We start from the raw sequence: 23,327 nt of genomic DNA on the forward strand, positions 1-23,327 counted from the left end.
GACCAAACAGGTTTTATTCCACAGAAACAAACCCATGATAACATAACGCGTACTCGGCATATTTTGAACCATATTCAGAAACTTCAAACACAAGCTGGAGCGATCCGTCTCGATGGTGAAAAAGCATTTGACTCAGTTAGCTGGAGCTTTTACAGAGAGTACCAGTGATACTGGATTCTGTTCTGATTTTGTTAAAGTAATTGGGGCACTGGGGTATCTAGACGGGTAGGAGGCTTGCGGGGATGTGATTGGGGTTGAAACTCTTTAGTAATATTCTTTGTGAAACTCTGCTCTTTTCTTACCCAATGTATAAAAAAGGAAAAACTATAATAAAAATATAAATGATAAAAAAGTAATTGGGGTACCATACACAGAACCAACTGCACGGATAAATATAAATGGACATTTGTCAAGTTCTCTTAATATGGAACCTGGAACAAGAGACGAATGTGGACTTTCACCATTACTATTCGCCCTAGCTCAATGATTAACCCAGACAGATAGCATATAACTATTTTAGGTGATGTACACACAAGGTGGCGCTATATGCTGACGATGTGTTACTATATATCAGTAAACCAAACACATCACTCCCTAAATTATTTCAAAGTTTAAACAGTTTTGGTGAGTTTGCTGAATTTAAATTGAATGAGTATAAAACACAGATACTGAAATTTATTTAGAATGCTCCAAGATCATTATGTGTGAATTAAATCTTAAATGTGATGGAACTATATTGAAATTTCTATGTGTCCTAATCCTAAAAGATACATTAACTATAGCAAAGTGTAATAATGAGAATCTTCTGACTAAAATGAAACTGGACATACAGACATGGACTGTCACTCCTTTGATGAGCTTAATCTAGAGAGCAGAAGCTGTGAAAATGAACCTGTTACCAACATTTCTCTTATTGTTAAAAACTCTCCAGGTAGAAATGACTAGAAACCAATTTACACAGTAGGATAAGATAATTTCTACTTTTAAATGGGTAGGAAAAGAATTAGATTAAAAACATTACAACTATCCAAAGAAAAAAGGGGGTATGGTGGTACAGCACTTAAAGAACTATTTTTATTCTGCACAAATCAAACCCCTGATGAATCTGGGTAATACAAACTACCATGCTCAGTGGAAAAGACATTGAATTGTCTCTTATATCAGATCCTCCACTACAAGCAGTCCTTGGGAATAAAAATCTAGAACAGATCCAGAGCAAGGTTGAAAATCCCTGGATGATTTACAAATATACAATACAAATCTGGACAGAAGCCAAAAAGTAACAGAAACTACATGAAAGCTTGAGGATTATAAGATGGTGCGACTATGACCCCGTTTTAAGCCCAACCAAACAGATGCAAGATGCTGTAAATCTGTCAAAGGTACAGCAACACATTTCTCATTAATGGATGAAGGTGAAATAAAAGATTTCCAAACACTTTGAACAAGATACAATTTAAAAAAACAGGACTTTTACAGACATTTACAGATTCGTCATTATCTCAATCAGGAAACTGTCAGACTTGCAGATGAGCGAGAACCAGTGCTTAGCAAAATATTAATGTCGTATAAAGCAAAATCTTAAAGGGGTATTATATCACGACTATATAAGGGATTTACGAATAAAGAAACACATTCAACACTATTTGAGAAAAAAATGGGAAAAGGAAAGTAATATGAAAATAACGGATAAAGAATCGAGTAATTGCAGTGGAAATGTAGAAAAATTCTTAGTTGGAAATGCTTGATTAGAGTTTTTATTACTCCAAAAGAGAAAATTCCCTGTCGGGGAGACGTCTAGGTCAAGAGGTCAATCACGGGCAAATATTCGGGGATTGTCCGGCCATGAATCAATATTGGATAGAGATTCACAAACATATAGAAAGCATTTTTAACAGGAAAATACCTTTTAAGTTCAGCAACTTTATCCTGGGTAACACAGAATTTCAATATACTTGTACAGAATCTTGAGTATTGCTTGAAAAAAAAGTATCACCAGACTCTGGCTCACCAAAGACTCCCCTACTCTGGAAAAATGGACTGAATGTGTGAATGAAATTCATCAGATGGAAAGGTTAACTTTTTCACTCCCTTTACAGATGCACAAGTTCAGAACCCTATGGTCCAAATGGGTATCCTATGTAAATCTAACGCAACATACATGAGGAATATACCAAATAATAAACTAAATAATATTATTAGTTATTTCACGGGTTGTATCAAGTTGTTTGTCTGCCCTCAGACCAAGTATGTATCAGCACGGCCTCTGTTTTATTTGTAATGCACCCCCTGTTCCTGGTTTATGTAATTCTTTCCTTTTTTTGTGTCTTTCTTTTCCTGTTTTCACAAAAATGGAAATGTTGGCAGTGGAGGAATTGGACAATGGCCACAGACTGGAACTGTGACAATAAGATGATGTAAATTCTGCTTTTGAAATGATTCTCAACATTTCAAAAATAAAGAATTGAAAAAACAATTTATATGAAGATTCAGGCTGAGGGTCAGTAACAAGCCCAAAAATACTATGGAGCTGTGCAAAAGTCTTCATACCCCTTGAACCTTTCTGCTTTTTCTCTCATTACAGCAAACTTTAATATTTTATTTGGGTATTTTATGGGACAGACCAACACAAAGTAGAGCAAACTGTGGCTTGCATTTATATTAATCCCCTTGAGTCAGATCTTTGTAGAACCTTTTTTGGCTGCAGGTCTTCTGGGGTTTGTCTCCACCAGCTTTGGACATCTACAAACGTTTCTTCTGTGTAAATATCTCAAGCTCACTTAGATTGGATGGAGAACATCTGTGAACATCCGTTTCATGTCATTCCACAAATTACGAGCTGGATTAAGGTCTGGACTTTGACTAGGCCATTCTAACACATGAATCTGCTTTAATCTAAACCCTCCATTGTATCTCTGGCTGTATGTTCGGGGTGGTTCTCCTGCTGGAAGGTGAACCTCCAACCCAGTCTCAGGTGTTCTGCTACCTGGTTTTCTTCCAAGATTGTCCTGGATTTAGCTCCATCCATCTTCGCATCAACTCTGACCAGCTTCTCTATCCCTACTGAAGAAAAGCCTCCCCACAGCAGGATGCTGCCACCACAATGTTACATGTGTGTTCGGGTTGAGATACGTGGTGTTTTGTAGGTAGGCCAGTTCTGGTCTCCTTTGATCAGAGCACCTTCTTCCACATGTTTGTGGTGTCTCCTACATCGCTGCTGGCAAACTGCTTATATTTTAGTTTCAACTGTGATTTTCTTTTTACCTGTTCTAAATAAAGGCCAGATTTGTGGAGTGTACACCTAGTTGTCCTGTAGACATATTGTCCGACCTGAAAATACAAAATGCAGGTTGTTGGTAGAACTTGCTTTTACTTCGCTCTGAACTTAGGATCAGCCTCTCTGGGTTGCTACAGAAAACTGTTCATAGTATCAGACAAACAACTCAGTCAGTGAAACACATTCTGCTTCTGTCAATAAAGATGAGAGGAAGCAGACCTCTGACATTACATGCCTCAGTGCTCACTAGCTATTTAACCGGCTGGAAAAAGAGCTTCACTTTAATTTTTATGATTTTCACCACATGCACATAACAGCAGATGGACACATCAACAATGTGACCATAACCTGGAATTTCAGCACCAACATGACCACAGTTACTCTGCTCCTTCTTGTCTCTGTTGGGTCAGTTTCTCCATGATGATGATACCTTATCATTTCTATGATCCACTGCTCTTATACGCTAACCTGTTTCCTGTAGGTGGCTGACCTGTTTCTTTCATTACAGAGCAAGAGGTCTGATGTTGTTATATTTTGATTTATTTACAGAGGATTATACAGAGAATAATGACACCTTCTGGGTCGGTCTACGCCACAACATGTATCATAAACCTTGTGGATGTGTTCAAGGAAGCCCGGTGTATTGGATAAAAATCAGGTTATAAGGCAGGCTGTGACAGCAGACGAGTAGATGTAGATGTCTAGATGTTCCTCACATCACTAAATCAAATTCTCTTCCTCCTCATGCTTCCACAAATCTTTCTCCCCAAAACATATCACATTTATTGCTCCTCTAAGCACTCTGTTTGTTCTTCTGTGAGATCCTTTGTGCTTCACTTTCCATTAACTGAAGTGAAGGAGAGCTTTTATCACAATCTGTCTACAACAAATGGCTGTTGTGGCAACTTTCCTTTGCCCTCTTTCTGTCTTCCTGTAATCACCTCCCATTGCCCCTTATCTTTCTCGCTTCATGTACCTCTCCCATAATGAACAGGTCCTGTGGATATCAGCCTGATGTCAAAGTGCGCCCCCTGCCTGGCAGCACCCTGCCGGAACAACGGCACCTGTGTCTCCAATGCTGCAGGATCCTATCACTGCACCTGTCCATATGGATTCAAGGTGAGACCGGAGACAGCAGCAGAAAGAAGAATACTCCTATTCTCATTATTTTTTAGTAAACTGTTATTATGCTGCTTTTCTCTCACCACCAACACATCCTCTGTGGTGTAATGAAAGCAAACTAATTCAGAAGACGTATCTATTGGTAGTTTTTATTTTAGACCTGGGTTTGAACAGCTGGTGCCTGCCATTGCAGTGAATAGAGAGCAATTTAATGCAAGGCACATATTAGTCTTTATCTCTAAAAGGGTTTCTTTAATCATTTTTCTTCAGTAAACATTAATGCAGCCTACACCCTAACCCATGCATCAAAATGTGGGGCTCAGAAGCAAGCAGAGGTGGGTAGAGTAGTTACTACTGTCATACTTTTGTAGGTTTGTTAAAGACCCAAATGCAGACTGATTGACAGCAGATTTCCTCAATAAATAACAAAGGAGACTTACAGGTGGAATCTCAGGAAGAATGGGTCTAGGAGCAAAGGCATCAACGACCAAAGAAACGGGCAGTGAAACAGAGCAACAGAAGAAACCATAAAAGAACTATGAAAACTAGTGAGCTTAAACACTGAGGGAGGTGTGGAGAATGACATAGGATGCAGGTGTGTCAATCAGGAGATAATGTGGAGCAGCTGAGGCAGCTGGAAAGCAAGGAAGCTCAGAGAGAGAGACTAATTAACCCAAGTGAAGCTGAACTGCAATACAAAGAAACCCAGAGGAAAAATCTAAATCATTCTAAATGTACAAGAAACACAAGAATAAACTGGGAAACTACATACAAAGCAACGCACTAAAAAGACAACACCTTTCTAACAATAATGAGCCCGGAGAAATAAACAAAAGGCAAGACCTAAAGAACCTAAAAAACAACTTTGAAAAACTGAAGAAAACCAAAACCCATACACCTGAGGATCATGGCAAATACTACATTAGTATATTTTTACTCAAGTAGGAGTAAAAACTATTCGGTAAAATGGTTGTTTAAGTACTGAGTACTTGAGTTGTACTGTCTAATCTGATTTAATTAGCTAAAATCGTGTAATCATAAAGGCTAAATATAAGATTACATGCAGGTTCTGGTACTTAGAATAACACACTAAACAAATTGTAAAAATAAATCAGTCAGTCAGTCATTTTCTATACCCATCTTCCATAGTGGGTTGCGGGGAGACCGGTGCCTATCTCCAACAGCCTCCAATGGGCGGGAGGCCGGGTCCATCCTGGACAAGTCGCCAATCCATCACAGGGCAACACACAAACAGCCAAGCACATGCTCATTAAGGGCAATATAGAGAGACCAATTAACCTAACAGGCATGTCTTTGGACATTGGGAGGAAGCCGGAGTACCCGGAGAGAACCCATGCATGCACGGAGAGAACATGTAAACTCTGTAAAGAAAGATCCTGGGTTCGAACCCAGGATCTTCTTGCTGTAAGGCAACAGTGCAGCCCAAAAATAAATCACCTCATTTAAAATTAATAAATTCAGGCAGATGAAACAAATTTTAAGATCCCAGTTTTCCACAACATAAAACCTTTAGGGCTAAAACTTAGAGCAGGTAATAGTCACTGGACTAAACTTTTAAATGTGTTTTACTGGTTTTTGGAATTATGTGCAAGCACTTGAAAAATGCATTTAAACTGTAGATTTGCCGGTTCTGGACAATGAATTCACGGGTTTGTTAAATGTTGTCACTGAGTTGTATGTATAGCAAGCTACACTTGGGTCCATGCAGACTCAAATTTTACAGACTAAATGTTAGGAGTTGCATGAAGCTTAACTCTACTTATATTTTCTGTGATATGCTAGTGAACATTTTAGTTTAGCCCTGTCACTGATTTATTGCTGTCCAACAGAGCTGAACGCTGCAAAAAATGTGGTTTTGCTTAATCAGTAATTAGTGTGAAAGGTGTTCTTGATGGGCAGTTCTACATGATGATTCTGGTGTTTTAGCAGCTTTCCAGACCAGACTTCAGCCTTGTATGAAAAACAACCAGCTCATTAAAGCAGACATACAACTCTTTATCAAAAGTGAAACATACATTTGCTTTTCTGGAATCTGTTAAAATCTAGACACAGACAGTGTTGGTGTCATGTTCTTCTTGTGTTTCCCCGTACCAGTTGCAAGTACCTGACCTTCTGGGTTAGGTTCTGGTTCTGCTTTGTTTCAGACCTCCTGAATGCATGATCACTGCAGCACTGACTCATCAAACAATAAAAAATATCATATTTCCAAATAGATTTCCCACCTGCAGTGGAGAATAAATGCGTTGTTAGGATCCAAAGATCTGTGCACCATAAATGTATTCAGCCATCAGCTACACTGGCAGCCATTTTCAGTGTCTTTCTGCAGACGCTGACCTCATGGAGTTCAACAATTTATTCTCCTTTATTTCAGTCACATCAAATATTTATAGACCTGGAACGTCAATATGTTATGTTTGACTAATAAATTGCAGAAAAAATAACATAGAGCTCTGTTCAGTCGTTTCTGACCCACACTCCAGCCCATTAGGTGGCGCTAAAGCCACTAAAGTTTATTTGCCAGTTGTGAAAAATGTGTGCAGGATGTTTTAGTATTGCAGCATGTCAAGCCTACATTATCAGCTCACGTTGCCCATGTTGCTGTGAGCACAGACAACGGTCCTGTTATGGGTTCAGAGCCAGAATAAGAGCGTCTACGTCTGATGCAACTGTTTAAGCTCATTCACGTCTATTTATTGACTCAGTTATTAAACCAAATGTATTTGAATTACAAAATGTATCGTTACTGTTTCAAATATTGCTATGTGATAAAAAATAAGATGCGATTAATAAATTGCAAAGCCTATAATTCATCTGATTTTTATTGTGTTTCAGGTATTTTATTTTAATATAGATAATTAAACTGGTAAAAAGATTTTTCACTAAAATAACTCCATAAAAATGGGAATGTCAGCTTTGGTTAAAATCTAAAAAATATTGCAGCTCCAGTGACTGAATGTTACAGAACTACTCACAAACTGGGAATGTGGGGAGAGTTTAAGGAAAGAAGCAGGGATAGAGAGGAATAATAATAAGTATAGGAAACAACCAGAGAGAAGAAAATAAAGACTGATGGAGACTGAAAGAATAAATGCCCTTTTTCCTCAGAGGAGATGAGTGTGCTGAGGGTTTAAAATTAAAACCGTAGCTGCAGCAGAGGCAGGGGGTTAGTTCATGTAATACAGAACCATTCAGGCTCAGTGTAAGATCATTTTAAAAAGAAACATTGGGTTACATAATAACCAAACATGATTTCTTTTTCATTTATTTTCTAATTTCACTGTGTAGTGGAAGGACACACAAACGCCTCAGACATGACCTTTCACCTACAAGAACTGCTTTGCTCCAACTCCCTTTAAATCAGGGATGTCAAAGTCAAATACACCGAGGGCCAAAAAACCAAATTTGCTACAAGCCAAGGGCCAGACTGGTTCAATGTTTATTAAAACATATTGAAATGATTGCACATAGCCTATTGAACCAAGACCTAACACAGAGTATATTATTTAATAATTAAATGAATAAAGCAATATTTTATTATGGCTCTGTCAGTAACCTCAAGGGGAAACATTTTCAACAGGCAAACAGCAAAAAATGTAATTGGTTTGAAAAACAAAGTATGTTTCTTAATATCAAGATGAATACATAAATAAAAGTGCGTGCATTATAAACTTTATATTGCATTATATTCTTTCATTACAGCCAAACTTTCTCCACACAGAAGACACACAGGTTTGCCTTTTACCTCCGTGAACATGTAGGGGGGGGGTACCTGAAAGTTGATCTCTGCTGTGATTGCTGATGAACAATGAAGCCGCTTGTGCGCGCTACAGTGACTTCGCGGACTACCGTTGCATTGTGGGGAATATAGTGTTGGTGCGTGCAAAACGCCAGCGGGCAGCTGTGGCTTTGACATATGTGCTTTAAAATGTAGAACCAAGGGTCTAGTCAAAGTAACACTTATTCTGCACAGGTGGAATCCCAGGACTTTAGAATATAAGGAGTATATGACCTTCAGCTCAGAAAGCTCTCATTCAAATGTCTGTCAGTACCTCTTAAAGTTCTTTTTATGAAAGATAATAAATAATTTAGAAACCTTACAAATGGTCAAGCTTTATTTTGTCTTTGCTAAAAATATTTTTAAAAAAACAGAAGTTTACATTTACTGTAAAATAAATATTAACTCAGATGTTCAAAAGGGCACAAACATTTAACTGAGAACTTATGCAGTTTTGGGCCCTGGCTGCATATATATTTATTTAGACAGGTATTGAAAAATGGTGCAGCAGCAGTGACTCTTTTATCCAAAGGTACTTACAGATGAGGAGATAACGATACAGTTACCATCTAAGCTAACAGTAAGCTACTGAGGAGAAGGACCACCAGTCAGGTTCTGTCAGTGGTGACACAGTAGAGACAGAGAGCATGCATAGAGGGGGGTACAGTTAGGAGACCATGTTAGGAGGACGTGGCAGTAGTCAGGCCTGGAGATGACCACAGCATGAAGCAGGAGCTGGGTGGCAGGAAGGTACGGCCAGATTGTTCAACAACGTGAAGTTGGTCCGAGATTTGTGCTGTGGTGGGAATGACAGATAGAGCTGTGTATTGTCAGCATAGCAGAGGTATGAGAAGAAGTAGGTGTCTACTTCAATGATTATAAGGATCTCAACAAAGACTGTAAGAGACAAGAGATGCAAACAGAGCAGAAAAATTAGTCCTTCATAAAATACCCATGAAGATGTAGAGTCTGGAAAATACAGAATTCTTTCTGCTAATTCCAGTTGATGAGCTCCTGTCCATTGTCGTGTCCTCTGGTGTCTCTCAGGGTCCGGACTGTGAGATAGCCATGAACGCCTGCATCAGCTTCCCCTGCCATAACGGAGGAACCTGCCACATCCAGCCTGGGCGTGAGGGCCACTTCAGGTACAGTAGGAGCTTCTAAGCAACTTATCAGAGTTAAACTGAAACAGAAATGATTGAATGGAAGTTAGAACAAGTGGCCCTTTAGGTGACTGAAGTTAAACTTCTGTGGGTCTAAACTTGTTGCATCTCCTTCAGGGCCCTCGGGGCCAGAAACCTATCTGGAAATGTTCAGGAAGTAGAGAGTCTTTCTTTCTTGACTAGCTTCTTCATGATTTCAAACTTCATTCACTTTCATCCATAGACTAAAACATTTTAAAATGTGTTATTGTTAATTCTATTAGTTATATAAGTTATAAGTTATGTATTTCCTCACTATGAAGGGCTTCGATATGCATATGGCCTTTGTCTCCTGTTAGTGTCAGATACTGACCCAAAGACTGAAAGGCAGAGACTCAGAAGCAGATCAGAACCAAAACATTTGACATTTCTAAATATATAATCAGAAAACCTCAATATGTCAGATTGTGTGTTTTTATGTTGTTGGTGCTAATTTAGAGCAAATGATTGATCAAATGATTGTGTGTGTGTGTGTGTGTGTGTAGCTGTGTGTGCCCACCAGGCTTTGAGGGTCAGCGCTGTGAAATAAACCCCGACGACTGTGAAGACAACGACTGTGAGAACAACTCCACCTGCATCGATGGAGTCAACAACTACACCTGTGTCTGCCCACCCAACTACACAAGTATATATATACACACACACTCAGTCATCCATTTAGCTTTCATTCAGATTATCTGTACGGCACCGGTTCACATCAAACTGACCTCAGGATGTACAAAATATCCAGTAAAATCTGTTTCATCCATTTTATTCCAAACAACTAATTTAATCCAAAGCTTTCAGTGGGTTGTTACAAATCTAATTCATCTCGCCCAGATTCAGTAAATTACAAAATGCCACTTTACTTTCTGCACTACAGTATTCCTGAAACTCTGCACTTTTCCCTCAAAGGCCACAGGGGTCACTACCCCCCCACGCACACACACACTTCAAATCTCTTTTCCACTTTAGTGGGTGGGAGGTTAGTAATGGACAGCCTCTCCACGGCACACTGTGACTGTTCCTTCAGGAGGTTTAAAGTGCAATCACACACCAGAGAGAGAGGAGCCGGACAGCAGTGAAATTACAGAGAGGAATTGTGTGCTGGAAGGGGAAACGTTAAAGCAGATGGAGCACAGAAAGGGCAGAGAAGGGGCTGTTAAAGGCCACGAGCTGGAGGAACCGAGCTAGAACAGTCCAGCAAGCAGAAGTAAAAGTGCTGACAGGAGCCAAGTCCTCTGATACACACATCCAGACATCAGGTCCCTGCTCACTCTAGATCTGACCCAGTACACACACACCCACAGCTGGTTCCTCTGATCTCACTGAGCCACAGCCAATCATCAGGTGACCCATCATCAGGACAGCCCATTGTCAGTTCTCCAAACTCAGCATCCAGGGCTGCGTCATCATATTTTGGTGCAGAGATCTTTAAAAATGAGCATCATAAGCTAGACTACAGAAAGTATTCATACACCTTGAGCTTTTTCCAGGGTCTGGAAATGTCCGGATCCGTTTAGAAGGTAAATGAGTGGGATTTTTCAGACTTACTTCAGGTTGGGGGTCATAAATCAGACACAGTATCATTTTTATATGATTCTCTTTGTCTTTGATTTGTCTCATCAGAAATGAAGTGCTTGTTTAAATCATTGTTCGTTTTGGATTTTGAGTTACTGATTGAACCCACAGATACATGGACACTTATTCGTTATACAAAAAGGGACATCCCACTGTGTTTAGGCCTCCCAATCCTCTTAAACCAGTATTCTGAACTGGTCAAGTGGTTCCTAAACTGGGTCTGGTGAAGGTGCCACACAGAAATCTGAAATTGAGGTTTTCAAGACTCTATGAAATGTAGATAAAGATGTTGAGATTTGACAAGTCTACATATTTTAGATCTTGACACAGAGATCATCTAAATTTCCCCAGAAGACAGACCACATCTCATTAAATCTGCTGTACAACATCCAAACATCTGAGTCTGGAAAGGTTGTAGGAACCTACTTTCCTCCAACCACAAATGTCTGTGCTTTTTATCATTTGTTCTGTGACAGAATGACACAAAGTAAGGCGTGATTAGAAAGTTGAAGGAGAATTATTCATGGTGTTCACAGTTTCTTACAAATGATAATCTGAAAATGTGGCATTTGTATTCTTTGATCTTTACTGTGACAGCATTAATCAGAGAAGATAGATGGAGGTAAATCCAGGACAATCCTGGAAGAAAACCCGTTAGATGCTGCAGAAGACCTGAGACTAGGATGGAGGTTCACCTTCCAGAATGACTACCACCCTAAAAATGCAGCCAGATATACAATGGATGGTTTAGAGCAAAGCATAATCATATGTTAGAATGGCCTAGTCAAAGTCCAGATCCAAATTCAACTGAAAATCTGTCGCAAGACTTGAAATCTGATATTCACACATGTTCTCTATCCAGTCTGACTGAGCTTGAGATGTTTTAGGAAGAAGAAACAGAGCTGGAGACAAATCCCAGAAGACCCGCAGTCAGAGGAGGTTCTACAGAGTACTGACTCAGAGGGCTGAAAACAAACGCATTCCACATTTTTCTAATTTGTATTTGTAAAATGATTGAAAATGTGGATCATTTTTCTTGGTCTGTCACATAAAAGCTCATCAGAATTCACAGATGATTTGTGGCACTGATGTGACAAAATGTTTAAGGTGTATGAATATCTTTGGACAGCTCTGTAGTTTGGATGGGGTGTAATAATGTGGAGAGTGCTGGATATTCCCAAAATCTCCAAAATGGCTAAACTAATTGCCAGTTTGCTTTATTTGGTTTATTTACTGGCGCCATCAGCTTCATCAGAAGGTTTTAGATGCTTAGAGGAATCATGCGCTGCAGGAAAAATGACAGAACTTCTTGTTTCTGCTGTAAAATCTCATCTCTGAAGAAGTGGAAGGTTGCTTTGTCTGCAGGCTGCTGAGGTTCTCAGTCTATATATCAGAGCTGGAGAATAAAACTCCACTGAGTTTATTAGAAGTCCTCCGGCAGCAGGTTGCAGGTGGCGCTGCTGCAGACACACAGACAGGGAGGCAACAAACATTGGGAATGTGTTTGAGAAGAAAAATGTCATCTTTGACATGATGCAGCAGAAACATGGAAATCTTAACATGAATCATATTTTAGAGATGAAGAGTAAATGTCCTTTTCTGTCTGTCCCCAGGTGACCTGTGTGACGAGGTGGTTGACCCTTGTCTTATTGGTTATGACCCGTGTCAGCACGACTCCAAGTGCGTCCAGGTTGGCCGCGGTTACAGGTGAGGTTGGCTCCTGAAGGGGGTCAAAGGTCATGTCACAGAGGAAGAGGTTCTAGCAGTGAGGTCAAACAGTTCAAACGTGACTTTCTGATTAATGTCCCTGAGACCAAAACGTCTCTGATCCGATCCATATCTCCTTCTCACTGCAGGTGCGAATGTTTGCCCGGATATGTTGGCCAACACTGTGAGCAGGACTATAATGACTGTTTGGAGAATAAATGCCAACATGGTGCAGAGTGTGTGGACGCTGTCAATGGTTACACCTGCGTCTGCAAGGAGGGCTTCAGGTGAGAGGCATACACAAACCCAGTTCGGTTCTGCAGGGCCAGACTGGTGGAAAATACAGATGGCGCTCCGTAATCAGACACTTGACTGCCTCGACCTACTGGGTGCATGGTGTGTGTGTTCCTGTGTGTGTGCAGCAGATGCAGCACCATTTGGTTAATTATAGCAGAGACTGTTGGCGAGAGCGAAATGAATTCATCACACAGAGAGAGAGAGAGAGAGGAAGTTGTGTGAGGCTGAAAGCAGAGAAAACATTTTCAGGGGGAAATTTAAAGAAAAACTTCTTATTAGTTTTGGGCACTCTGTTGCTTTTAAACATGTTTCTATCTACTGTATTTTATCTGAAATAATCCCTGAATCTGCTTTCAGGAACTACAACATTATTTCACTCTTCTGCTATATCACCAACTCTGAGGTGGAAAACCATCTGTTACATCTCTCAGATTTTTCTTTAATATTTAATTTTATTCCGTATGTCTGTTGTAGAATAATGTCCATCTCCAGCTGCTGTACTGCTGTATATAACATTTATCAGTAGATATAAACACAACAATCACCCAGTTTTATAGAAAGTTTATCAGGTTTGATCTGTTTCTCTCCCAGTGGGCTGTTCTGTGAGAACCCTCCACCAATGATCTTGCTGCAGACCAGCCCCTGCGACCAATCAGACTGCCAGAACGGCGCCCAGTGCCTGGTGGTTGCTGGGGAGCCCATCTGCCGCTGCATACCTGGTTACTATGGCAACAAATGCGACAAAATTTCCACCATTCACTTCCTGGGTCGGGATGGGTACGTGGAGCTGCATGGCACCAAGCTACGACCGACAGCTCATATTTCATTGCAGGTGGGGTTAACCTCTGACCTTCATCCACAGAAGTTGGGTTCATAAGAGTAGACATCAGCTCGGATTAGTTACACAACTTACAGAACCGGCCTGGACCTAACATCCACTCCTCATCATTTGTTTTATACCAAGCAGCTTTAATGAATTTTAAAAACAAGAATTAGCTCCACCAGCTTGAATTAGCTCTAGAAGGTCCATTTGCAGGTAGGCGGCTCCTTCATCTGGAGCCAAGGTGCTGCTTGAGGAGTAGAAGCTTCTTCCCTGTTCTATGTGAAGGATAAACTGGGTTTACTGTAGACAGTGACACTGGTGGTTCCTATGCTTTTCCTGAACATCCCAACAAATTTCCTTTCGTCTGAGGGGGAAGATTCGGGTCAGATGTACCAACTGGACAATGGTCGTAAGCACACAACCAGACTGGTTTGGGTCCAGAACTCAACCATGTTAACAATGGTGGGTCCACTCCAGGAATCCATTCAGTTTAAACGCTTAAAGCTTGTTTAGGGCTACAAAAAGCATGTGGTGAAGGTAGAACCTGATTAGAACCAGATTTTACTGGAGGGGTATGTATATATGTGAGCCTGTATATACACTATGTTACACAAGGAATTTGTCTGTCAACTTCTACATGTACATGAACTTTGATGACATCCTGTTCTTAGTCTATAAGGTCCAGTTTGTTGATGCACTCACTGCTGCCAGCAGCAGCAGCTTGATGTAAACATCTTCCAAGGTATAGGAGTGTCTTCATAGTTAGATCAGAACCAGAACTGCAGCCTCCGCTCTAATTCATCCTAACGGTGTTCAAGAAGGTTGAGGTCAGGACTCTGCAGGCCAGCCAAGGTTCTCCACACCTGCAGCCGTGGAAGTGATTGGGCCACCAGAATTCATTAATCTGGTGCTAGGAACCAATACTCAGATTATATCATGTAAATAAGAACCCGTTTGGATCAGAGATGGATGGAAACCTCTGGGTGGTGCTGTAGGCAGCATCTCTGCACATCTGATAATTCATTCTGCAGAAATGGTTGTTAAATTTTCAGATTGCATTTGACATATCTGGGAGCTGCTCCCAAAGTTACACACACACACCAGACATTGTCTACCCCTAATAGAGACATATTCACTCTGTTTCCAAATGGGAATGTAAGTAGAGAAGCAGAAAAATGAGCCCAATCTAACAGAAATTACTCACCTGTCTGGATGCAGGTGAGCATGTGCTTGTGCACATGTGTTGTTGCGTGTTTGTGTTTTCGCCGGGTGCTTAGACTGTTGGTACAGAGGCTGTTAAAAGTCTACCAAGATGCCCGACTCAGTGGCAAAGGAAAAGGAAAAGAAAGAATGAGCTTTGGCACTTAATAAATCACTGGATGCTGTTTCTGTTTCAGTCCAACATCTGTTTGCTTCTTTCTCCCAGCCTCTTGCTGCTCTCTGTCTCCCCATCTTTCTCCTCCCTCCCCTCCTCTCCTGTTGAGCTCTCCTTCTTCAGCAGCTTGTTAGCAGGTGTTGACTTGGCTCGGCTCCATTGGCCACAGAGTGTTAAGTGCTTGGCCCGGCGGGCCGGTTTCCACTTTCTAGTTAGTGCTTTGCCTTGCACCCGAGCACGTGTGACACGTCGAGTGAAAAGAAGTATGATTTGCTGTCTGCTGACACATGAGTTTTATTTGATTCTTCTGTTTTACGTACAGTTCTCTGGAAAAAGTATTTACTCCCCTGGTCTGTCACACTCAAATATTTCTGATCATAAAACAAACACATTTTATATCAGAAAAACCTGAGAAATACAAAAATCTGATTACAAATGATTAAACGAAGCTTTCTAAACCAACCTGGCCCTTTGTAAAAAGTATTTACCCCCACCTTAGTAAATCTTTCATTAACTGTCATTAGCAACAGGGAAGCCACAAATCGCCAGAACAGAACCTGTTGGACAAGATGAAGTAGACCAAAGGATCTCATATAGAAATTAAAGAACAGATGAGAAACAAACTCATTGAGATCTTTTGGTCTGGAACAGGTTGAGAACCACAGATGGAAAGGACATAGTGTAGAACCTTCCCAGGAGAGGCAGAGCTGGGGAGAGCAACAGCATTTCTGAGTCTGTTGAAAGTATTAGCACATAAACATCTCCTTGGGATAAGTGATGGAAGTATGCATCAATCAGCCACAACATTAAAACCAGAACCTTTTTAATGTTTAAGGTTCTGTTTAAGGTTCTTTGGAAAATACTTAGGTCTCACCTAGCTGTGAACCAGAGGTGCCACCTCAGTGTCTGCTGCAAGCATCAAGGAAACAGCTGAAGGGCCACTGCATCACTAATTACAGCAGCATTGTTGCTACGCTCTCTGATGGTAGCAACGTCTTCGGATCTCAGAAAAAGACAGTAAGATTTTAACCAGGCTTCCAGATCCCCGTTTTCCCAATCCAGATGTCTATCCACTGATGACCTCCTCTGGTTTCCTGATTTCCTCAGTCTTCAAACAGCTTCTTCTGCCAAAGCAAAGCATCAGATGAGGCTATATGTCCCGAGTTCATGCTCCATTGGAGGCCAGGCATCTTCTCTGGCACAGTGAAGACCAGCTGGTTTTGGTGTTGTGACTCAGGAAGTTTGTAAAGCCACTAGCTAAGAACACAAATGTTGGATCCTATAGATTAGATTAGATTAGATTAGATTAGATTAGATTAGATTAGATTAGATTAGATTAGATTAGATTAGATTAGATTAGATTAGATTGTTTCTTTCTTCTTCTTGAAATCCACATTAAGGTCCTATAAACTGTTCACCATTGTCAGATTTCTTCCCTCCTCCTCATCGTAGGACTCCTGGTTGTTTGTGACAGTTGTCAGCAGATTCCTACATGGTGTTTGTTGTACAAGCAGGCTGACAGTCATGTGTGAAGAGAGCAGAAATAATGGGACTCAGAACACAACCCTGGGGGACACCAGTATTTATGATAACAGGAGAGGATCTGCCTTTCTGACGTATATAAGACACATTACACTGGCTTCCTATGGGGTTCATAATAAATCGAAATGTGCTCACACATCAAGCAGAGAATGTTCAGGCACCAGTAGGTCTGTCTGAACCTCTGAAGAAACATTAATTTAGTTTGTTGTTCACCATTCCCACCACAAGGTTAAAAACTGAGGGAGATTCAGCCTTTCAGGTCGTCTTCCTGAGGGTGAAGTGCAACAGTTTGCCTCCTCAGGTGTTTGGTTGAGTCAGGATTATCTTAAAACTCAATTAAACACAGCTGAGGTTTAAACTGGCAGTAGTCATCTTCTCCTGCATCTTATTTCTTTCTTTAATACTTTTATGTGTAATGAACTTGTGTGTATTTATGAAGTTCACTGATTTGTGGATTTATTGGAGCTGTTTTAAACTGAAATTAGGTGCATTAGTTAAAATTTATTCTGGATTTTCTCAAATTAACACAGGGTCTAAATCATATAAACAGGCTCAAATATATACATACCCCAACACTTATCATTTGGTTAAATGTCCTTCAGTAAGTTGCAGAGAATCCACAGACTTCTTGTATCCATCAGCGAGCTTCTGGCATCATGCTGACAGGAGATTCAAAGTCTCCTCTTAAATGAATTCACAGAGTTTATTTAGATTGCTTGGTTTCCTGGCATGAACCAGGCTTTTAACCTTAGTCCGTATCTTTTTAGTGAGGATGAGGTCAGGCCCATTCCGTCTGACCCAAAAACTAATGTAGTTGTCCACACTGATGAGCCAAATGTCTTCTGGAGAGAGGTTTGATGATCGGATGAGACAAAGATGCAGCTGTTTGGGTACAATGACAACAAGGATGCTTGGACGAGTCAAGGTGAGGCTTTCAGGCTTCGGGACACTGTACCAACTGTCAAGCATGGTGGTGGTAGCATCATGCTGTGGGCCTTTTTCCCAATCAGTGAAAGGAATAATAAGGAAGGAGGACTACCTTCAAATCCTTCAACTTGCTGGATTTTTGAAACCTGGTCCCAGTTGGGAGTTCCAACTGGACAATTATCCTAAACCCAAACCCAGACTGGTTCCGGAATGGATAAAGGAAATGATGGACTCCCCCAAACAGTCATCCAGGGAAACAACCAGTTTAAATGGGCTCTGCCAAGAACAGTGGCCATGTAACCACAACAGGTGTGAGGTCAAAGTGCAACAACCTTTCTGACCTTTCACTGAATATTAGTCATGACCCTACATGTAGAGAAGATCCACTAAACATTGAAATTAAGCACCAACTCCTTGTTTTTAATATTTAGTGCTGCACCCTGGAAGAAAGAACCTGGGGCCCAAATCAGTGAAGATCTAAAACTGTTGACCTTCAGGCTGACCTTCTGACCAGAAATGTGCATAAATCTTTAATCTGTTAATATTGTTTGTGTTGGCTTTTACATGATAAGTCAGTTCAGGAAGGTTTGGGGGGGGAGGTCTATACATGGGGCCATCTGGGGTTCAAATTCTGACCCGGTTACTGTCAATAAAGCCGCAACAATCTTTACAAAAACTTTACAAAAAATCTTTACAGTTGGTTCCAAAAATGAATGGTGGATAGAGTCGCGGAAATCCAGACTGCTGTCTTTAATATTATCAGTGTAATGATTTATGTCACGTCTTCATGTTTATGGTGTTCCTCCAGGTGGCAACAGATAAAGACAACGGCATTCTGTTGTACAAGGAGGACCACGACCCGCTGGCTCTGGAGCTCTACCAGGGACACATCCGACTCATTTATGACATCGCCAACTACCCACCAACCACCGTTTACAGGTGAGCCATTCTCAGCACTCACCTTTCTGATCCATTTACCTGAGCGCGGAGTGTGTAACTGAACCTGAGTCCAACTGCAGATGTTCTGTTCCTGGTCTCAGAGGTTCTTTAGAGAACAAACAGCAGCATGAAGTCCAAGGAACACAGCAGACAGGCCAGTGAGGAAGTTCTGGTTCAGTTTAAAGCATGGTTAGGTTCAAGCTTTGAACATCTACCAGAGCTCTGTTCAATCCATCATCTGAACACAGAGATAATGGACCATCTGTAGACCTACCAAGATGTTGACGTCCACGTAAACTGAATGAGATCCTTAGCTGAGGTGGGAGAACCTGTCTACAGCACAACTATGAGTTGTGCAATCCACAAATCTGGCCTTTTTGGAAGAGAAGCAAGAAGAAAACCAGATGTCCTGTGATCAGTGTGTCACAAACCATGCAGGAGACCTAGCTAACATGTGGAAGAAGATGCTCTGATCAGAGGAGACCTAAACCATTTTGGCCAACATGTAAAACACTGTGTGGAGAAAAAATAACCCCGAAACACCCTGAACACACCATCACCATGGTGAAACATGGTGATGGCAGCATAATGCTGTGGGACAGGGAAGCTGGTCAGAGTTGATGGAAGATGGATGGAGCTAAATCCAAGACTGGAATGAAACCAGTTAGAGGCTGCAAAAGACCTGAGACTGTGGTGGAGGTTCAGCTCCTGGGAGGACAACCACCCTAAACATTCAGCCAGAGGGTTTCGATTAAAAAATATCCAAGTGTTAGAATGGCCTAGTCAAAGTCCAGACATAAATTCAACTAAGAATCTGTGGCAAGACTTAACAACTGATGTTCATGGATGTTCTCCATCCAGGCTGACAGATGGAGCAGTTTTACAAAGAAGAAATAAAGTCGCAGATGTTCCAAGCTGGTGGAGACAAACCTAGGAAGACCTGCAGCCAGAGGAAGTTCTAGATTTTAATTAGTAAACATGTTGAAAACCACGTTTATTTTCCACTTCACAGCTAAGTTTCACTCTGTGTTGTTCTGTCATGTTAAAAACCACAGCGTGAAAAGGTTCAAAGGGTGTGAATACTTTCACATGGTGCGAAAATCAACAAAGCAAATGTTCGTTGCAAAGTTTATTTGAATTAATATATTCAAATGAAACAAAGAGACTTTGGTGCTGAAACAGAACCCTGTGCAGAACTCGAGTTTGGTTCTGATTTCTACAAACTGTAGAAACTTCAGTGAATAAAGAAAAGCAAGGAAGATGAAGCTTATAATGAGGCATTTTACAAACATCCTGCTGCGTAGTTTGATGCTTCTTATCATTATTATTTGAAGAGAAAATCCGTTTAACAGCAAATCTGATGATTTCCAGAACCGAGCTTCGGTTTGTCCGATTAGAGCAATACTTGACAGCTAGAGGTGCAGAACCAATTTTCAGTCTTTGCTTGCAGGTTTGGTTTGGGTTTAATGGCCATAAAACTGAACATGGACAGTCGACATCCATATGAGCTGCACGGTGGTGCAAATGGTAGCACTATTGCCTTGTACCAAGAAGGTCCTGGGTTCCAATCCAAGCCAGGGATCTTTCTGCAGGAAATTTCAATGTTCTCCCTGTGCATGTGTGGGGTCTCACCAGGTACTCCGGCTTCCTCCCACAGTCCAAAAACATGACTGTTAGGTTAATTGGTCTCTCTAAATTATTTTTAAGTGTGTGCATGGTTGTTTGTCCTGTGTGTGTCTATGTTGTCCTGCGATGGACTGGCGACCTGTCAACGGTGAACCCCGCGTCTCGCCTCTCTGCTGGAGATAGGCAACAGCTCCCCTGCGACCCACTATGGAAATGGATGGATACAAACACATCCATATGTTTGAAACGTGTTCTTCTGAGACCACATGTGATACACGCGTGTGGATGTGCTGCTGAGAAGTTAAGCTTTTTATGCAACACCTTGAAATAAAGTATGAGATACAAAGGTTAGTTTGTTGAGCTCATCTTAGAGTATTTATTCAGTAAAAGTATTTACACCCCTTGGACTTTTCTATGTTTCATCACATTACAGCCACAAACAATCTGAAAGTGTCAGTTTTCCTCTTCAGATGTTGTTTCTGAGCAGACCACCTTCTTCCACAGTTTGTTGCTTGTTGCTGACTACCGAGGACCACTGGTTGTACAGCCGCTTATGTGGGTGAATCAGAATAAAGGGGCTAGAAACTTATTTAAGCCACAATTTTCATTTTTTATTTTATTTTATTTTACTTCATAATTATGCACCACTTTGTGTCATTCTCAATAAAACACACTGAGATTTCTGGTTGTAAAGAAGTGTGAATACTTTAGGGAGGCTCTGTATATTTAATTGATTCATTTCCTTTCTGTCAGAACTCTTGAAGGTGAGTAAAATCCAGTTTTATCTGCAGAACCATCTGTTCAGAGCTGTATGAAAGGAGATCAGGTTTTTATTTGGTTGAAACATTCGACTTCACGAGACATGATGCAACAGAGAGGAAGAAAGGATCATTAGAGAGGAGGAAGGGATCAGAAGAAAATGGAAAATTATGGGATGGATGTAATTAAGATTCATCTCATCGATTGAGAAGTTGCGAGAGAAAAGGACGTCCAGAAGGAGAAAGGGACGCATGAAGAGACAGACTTGTCAAAGAGATGAGCTAAAACTGATGAAGAGGAGCAGTCAAGACGAAGAGAGCATGAAACATCTGGATGAATGAGGGAGGAGCGAGGGATGATGGAGGGATGGAGCGTCAGAGGGAGGACAAAAGAAACCATAGACAGAGTGAGGATTCGTCCTTGTCTGGGAGACAGACGAAAAGACAGAAAGAGACAAGATGAAGAGACAAAGACAGCACAGGAAGGGAGGAAGAACAACATGAGGAGGAAAAGATGGAACAAAAACATCCGAAGATCCAAGTCATGTAGAATAAAGCTTCATTCTTTACAAAGTTCTGTTCAGCCTCAGTGTTCTGGACAAAGACCGAGCCAGACCAGAATCTTTAGGCTCACTTTACCACAAACCTCCCTGTGTTCCTGTGGAGCAGCCTTCTCAAATGAACCCTTCTGAACCTCTGCTGTCCAGAATAAAAAGTATTCTGAGCACAGCAGTTCTAGCAGATCCCAAACACAGAGCCCAAAAACAGAACCAGTCCCCATAATGGACCATCTATGCTGGACCTATCTTGTGAAGAGATCACGAAACCAGAAGAAGCGTTGTGGTGAGGCAGTTCTGCAGCACTTTCTTCTGCACGGTTCTGGTTGTTTAAAAGGTTCCAGGTGGTGTTCTTTTAAGAAATTAAACAGTTTGGATTCAGTAAACCTGATCAGAACCACTTTGGATCCTTGATCTCATACAAATGGATCATTTGTATGAGAGGGTGGACTTTAGGCTTCAAATACACCCCTTAAACCTTTCCACCTTTGGTCCCATTAAAACCACTAACTTTAAAGTAATATATTGGGATTTTATGTGAAGTCAAAAAAATGATGCATTGCTTATAATACAGAAAAGGAGGAGAGATTCTCTCTGCTTCTCACTTTACTCTGACCCCAATAAATTAATTCAGTGTCCAACTAGTAGATGTGCACTCCACAAATCTGCCGTGGAGTAGAAGGTGCTCTGGTCAGAGGAGACCCAACTGAACTCTCTGGCCTGCATGCAAAACACGTCACCCTGAACACACCAAACAGGGTGGTGGCAGCATCATGCTGTGGTGATGCTTTTCCTCAGCAGGTACATTGACAAAGTTGATGGGAGGATGGATGGAGCTAAATCCAGGACAATCCTGGAAGACAACCTGTTGGAGGCTGCAGAAGACCTGAGACTATGGTAGAGGTTCACCTTCCAGCAGGAGAACCACCCTGAACATACAGCCTGAGATTCATGTTAGAATGGTCTAGTTAAACTCCAGACCTAAACCCAACTAAGAATCTGATGCATACATGTAGTGACAGAGAAGAGGAGAACTCCATTTTAACAGGAGGAAACCTCCAGGATGTTCACAGAGGTTCTCCATCCAGTCTGACTGAGCAATGAAGAATGAGTGAAGGTTTCAATCTGAAGATGTTCAAAGCTGGTGGAGACGTACCCTTAAAGACCTGCAGCCAGATGAGGTTCTACAGAGTTCTGACTCAGGGTGCACATATTTGTTCCACTTTCCAAGGATGAGTTACTGGTCAGTCAGTCAGGGTTTATGGTTGCAACGTGATGAAAATGTTCATCTCTGTATGAATGCTCCACATTAACAACGAGATGAAATGAAAGCAGCAGAAATAATCAGAAGACCTAAAAAGGCAGAATAAAAACAGAGAAAAGCCAGAAAGGATTTGGACTGAAGGAGGAAGAGAAGTCCTTCGTGGTGCCCTCATTAGCAGCAGCTGACAGAGGTCCTGCATGCCTGCTCCTACATGAACATCAGTGTGTGTTTGCTGTGCATTAATATGCTGCCCTTTACCAAATGTCACACTAATCTCCCATCAGGTCAGAGAGAGACCATCTACTGTTATTCCTCCGCAAACAATGGAGGGAGGGATGAGAAACGACAGGAGATGATGGATGAACACAGGAGGAGAGATGGTCCTTTCCTCCGTTTTAATGCTGACCTCATTCAGGAGGACATGATGTCTCTCCTCCTGTTTCAAAGTATTCACACCCCTTATTTTATGTTACAGCCACAAACTCTGATGTATTTCATGTGAAGTGGAAGGAAAGGTAAAAACAAATTCAGACCTGCTCAGTCAGAACTTTGTAG

The 23,327-nt window shown here is 41.2% G+C and overlaps 1 protein-coding gene across 1 annotated transcript in view; it reads left to right on the top strand.

Moving 5' to 3' along the window:
- slit3 (slit homolog 3 (Drosophila)) overlaps window positions 1–23,327 on the top strand; it is a 304,073-nt gene that overhangs the window by 271,335 nt on the left and 9,411 nt on the right. The window contains exons 27-33 of the mRNA XM_047353248.1: window positions 4,272–4,396; window positions 9,243–9,340; window positions 9,883–10,022; window positions 12,571–12,664; window positions 12,814–12,951; window positions 13,553–13,793; window positions 18,437–18,567. Coding sequence (XP_047209204.1) covers window positions 4,272–4,396; window positions 9,243–9,340; window positions 9,883–10,022; window positions 12,571–12,664; window positions 12,814–12,951; window positions 13,553–13,793; window positions 18,437–18,567 — 967 coding nt within the window. The remainder of the gene's footprint in view (window positions 1–4,271; window positions 4,397–9,242; window positions 9,341–9,882; window positions 10,023–12,570; window positions 12,665–12,813; window positions 12,952–13,552; window positions 13,794–18,436; window positions 18,568–23,327) is intronic.

The sequence above is a fragment of the Girardinichthys multiradiatus genome, chromosome 23 (assembly GCF_021462225.1).
Source record: "Girardinichthys multiradiatus isolate DD_20200921_A chromosome 23, DD_fGirMul_XY1, whole genome shotgun sequence".
NCBI lineage: Eukaryota > Metazoa > Chordata > Actinopteri > Cyprinodontiformes > Goodeidae > Girardinichthys > Girardinichthys multiradiatus.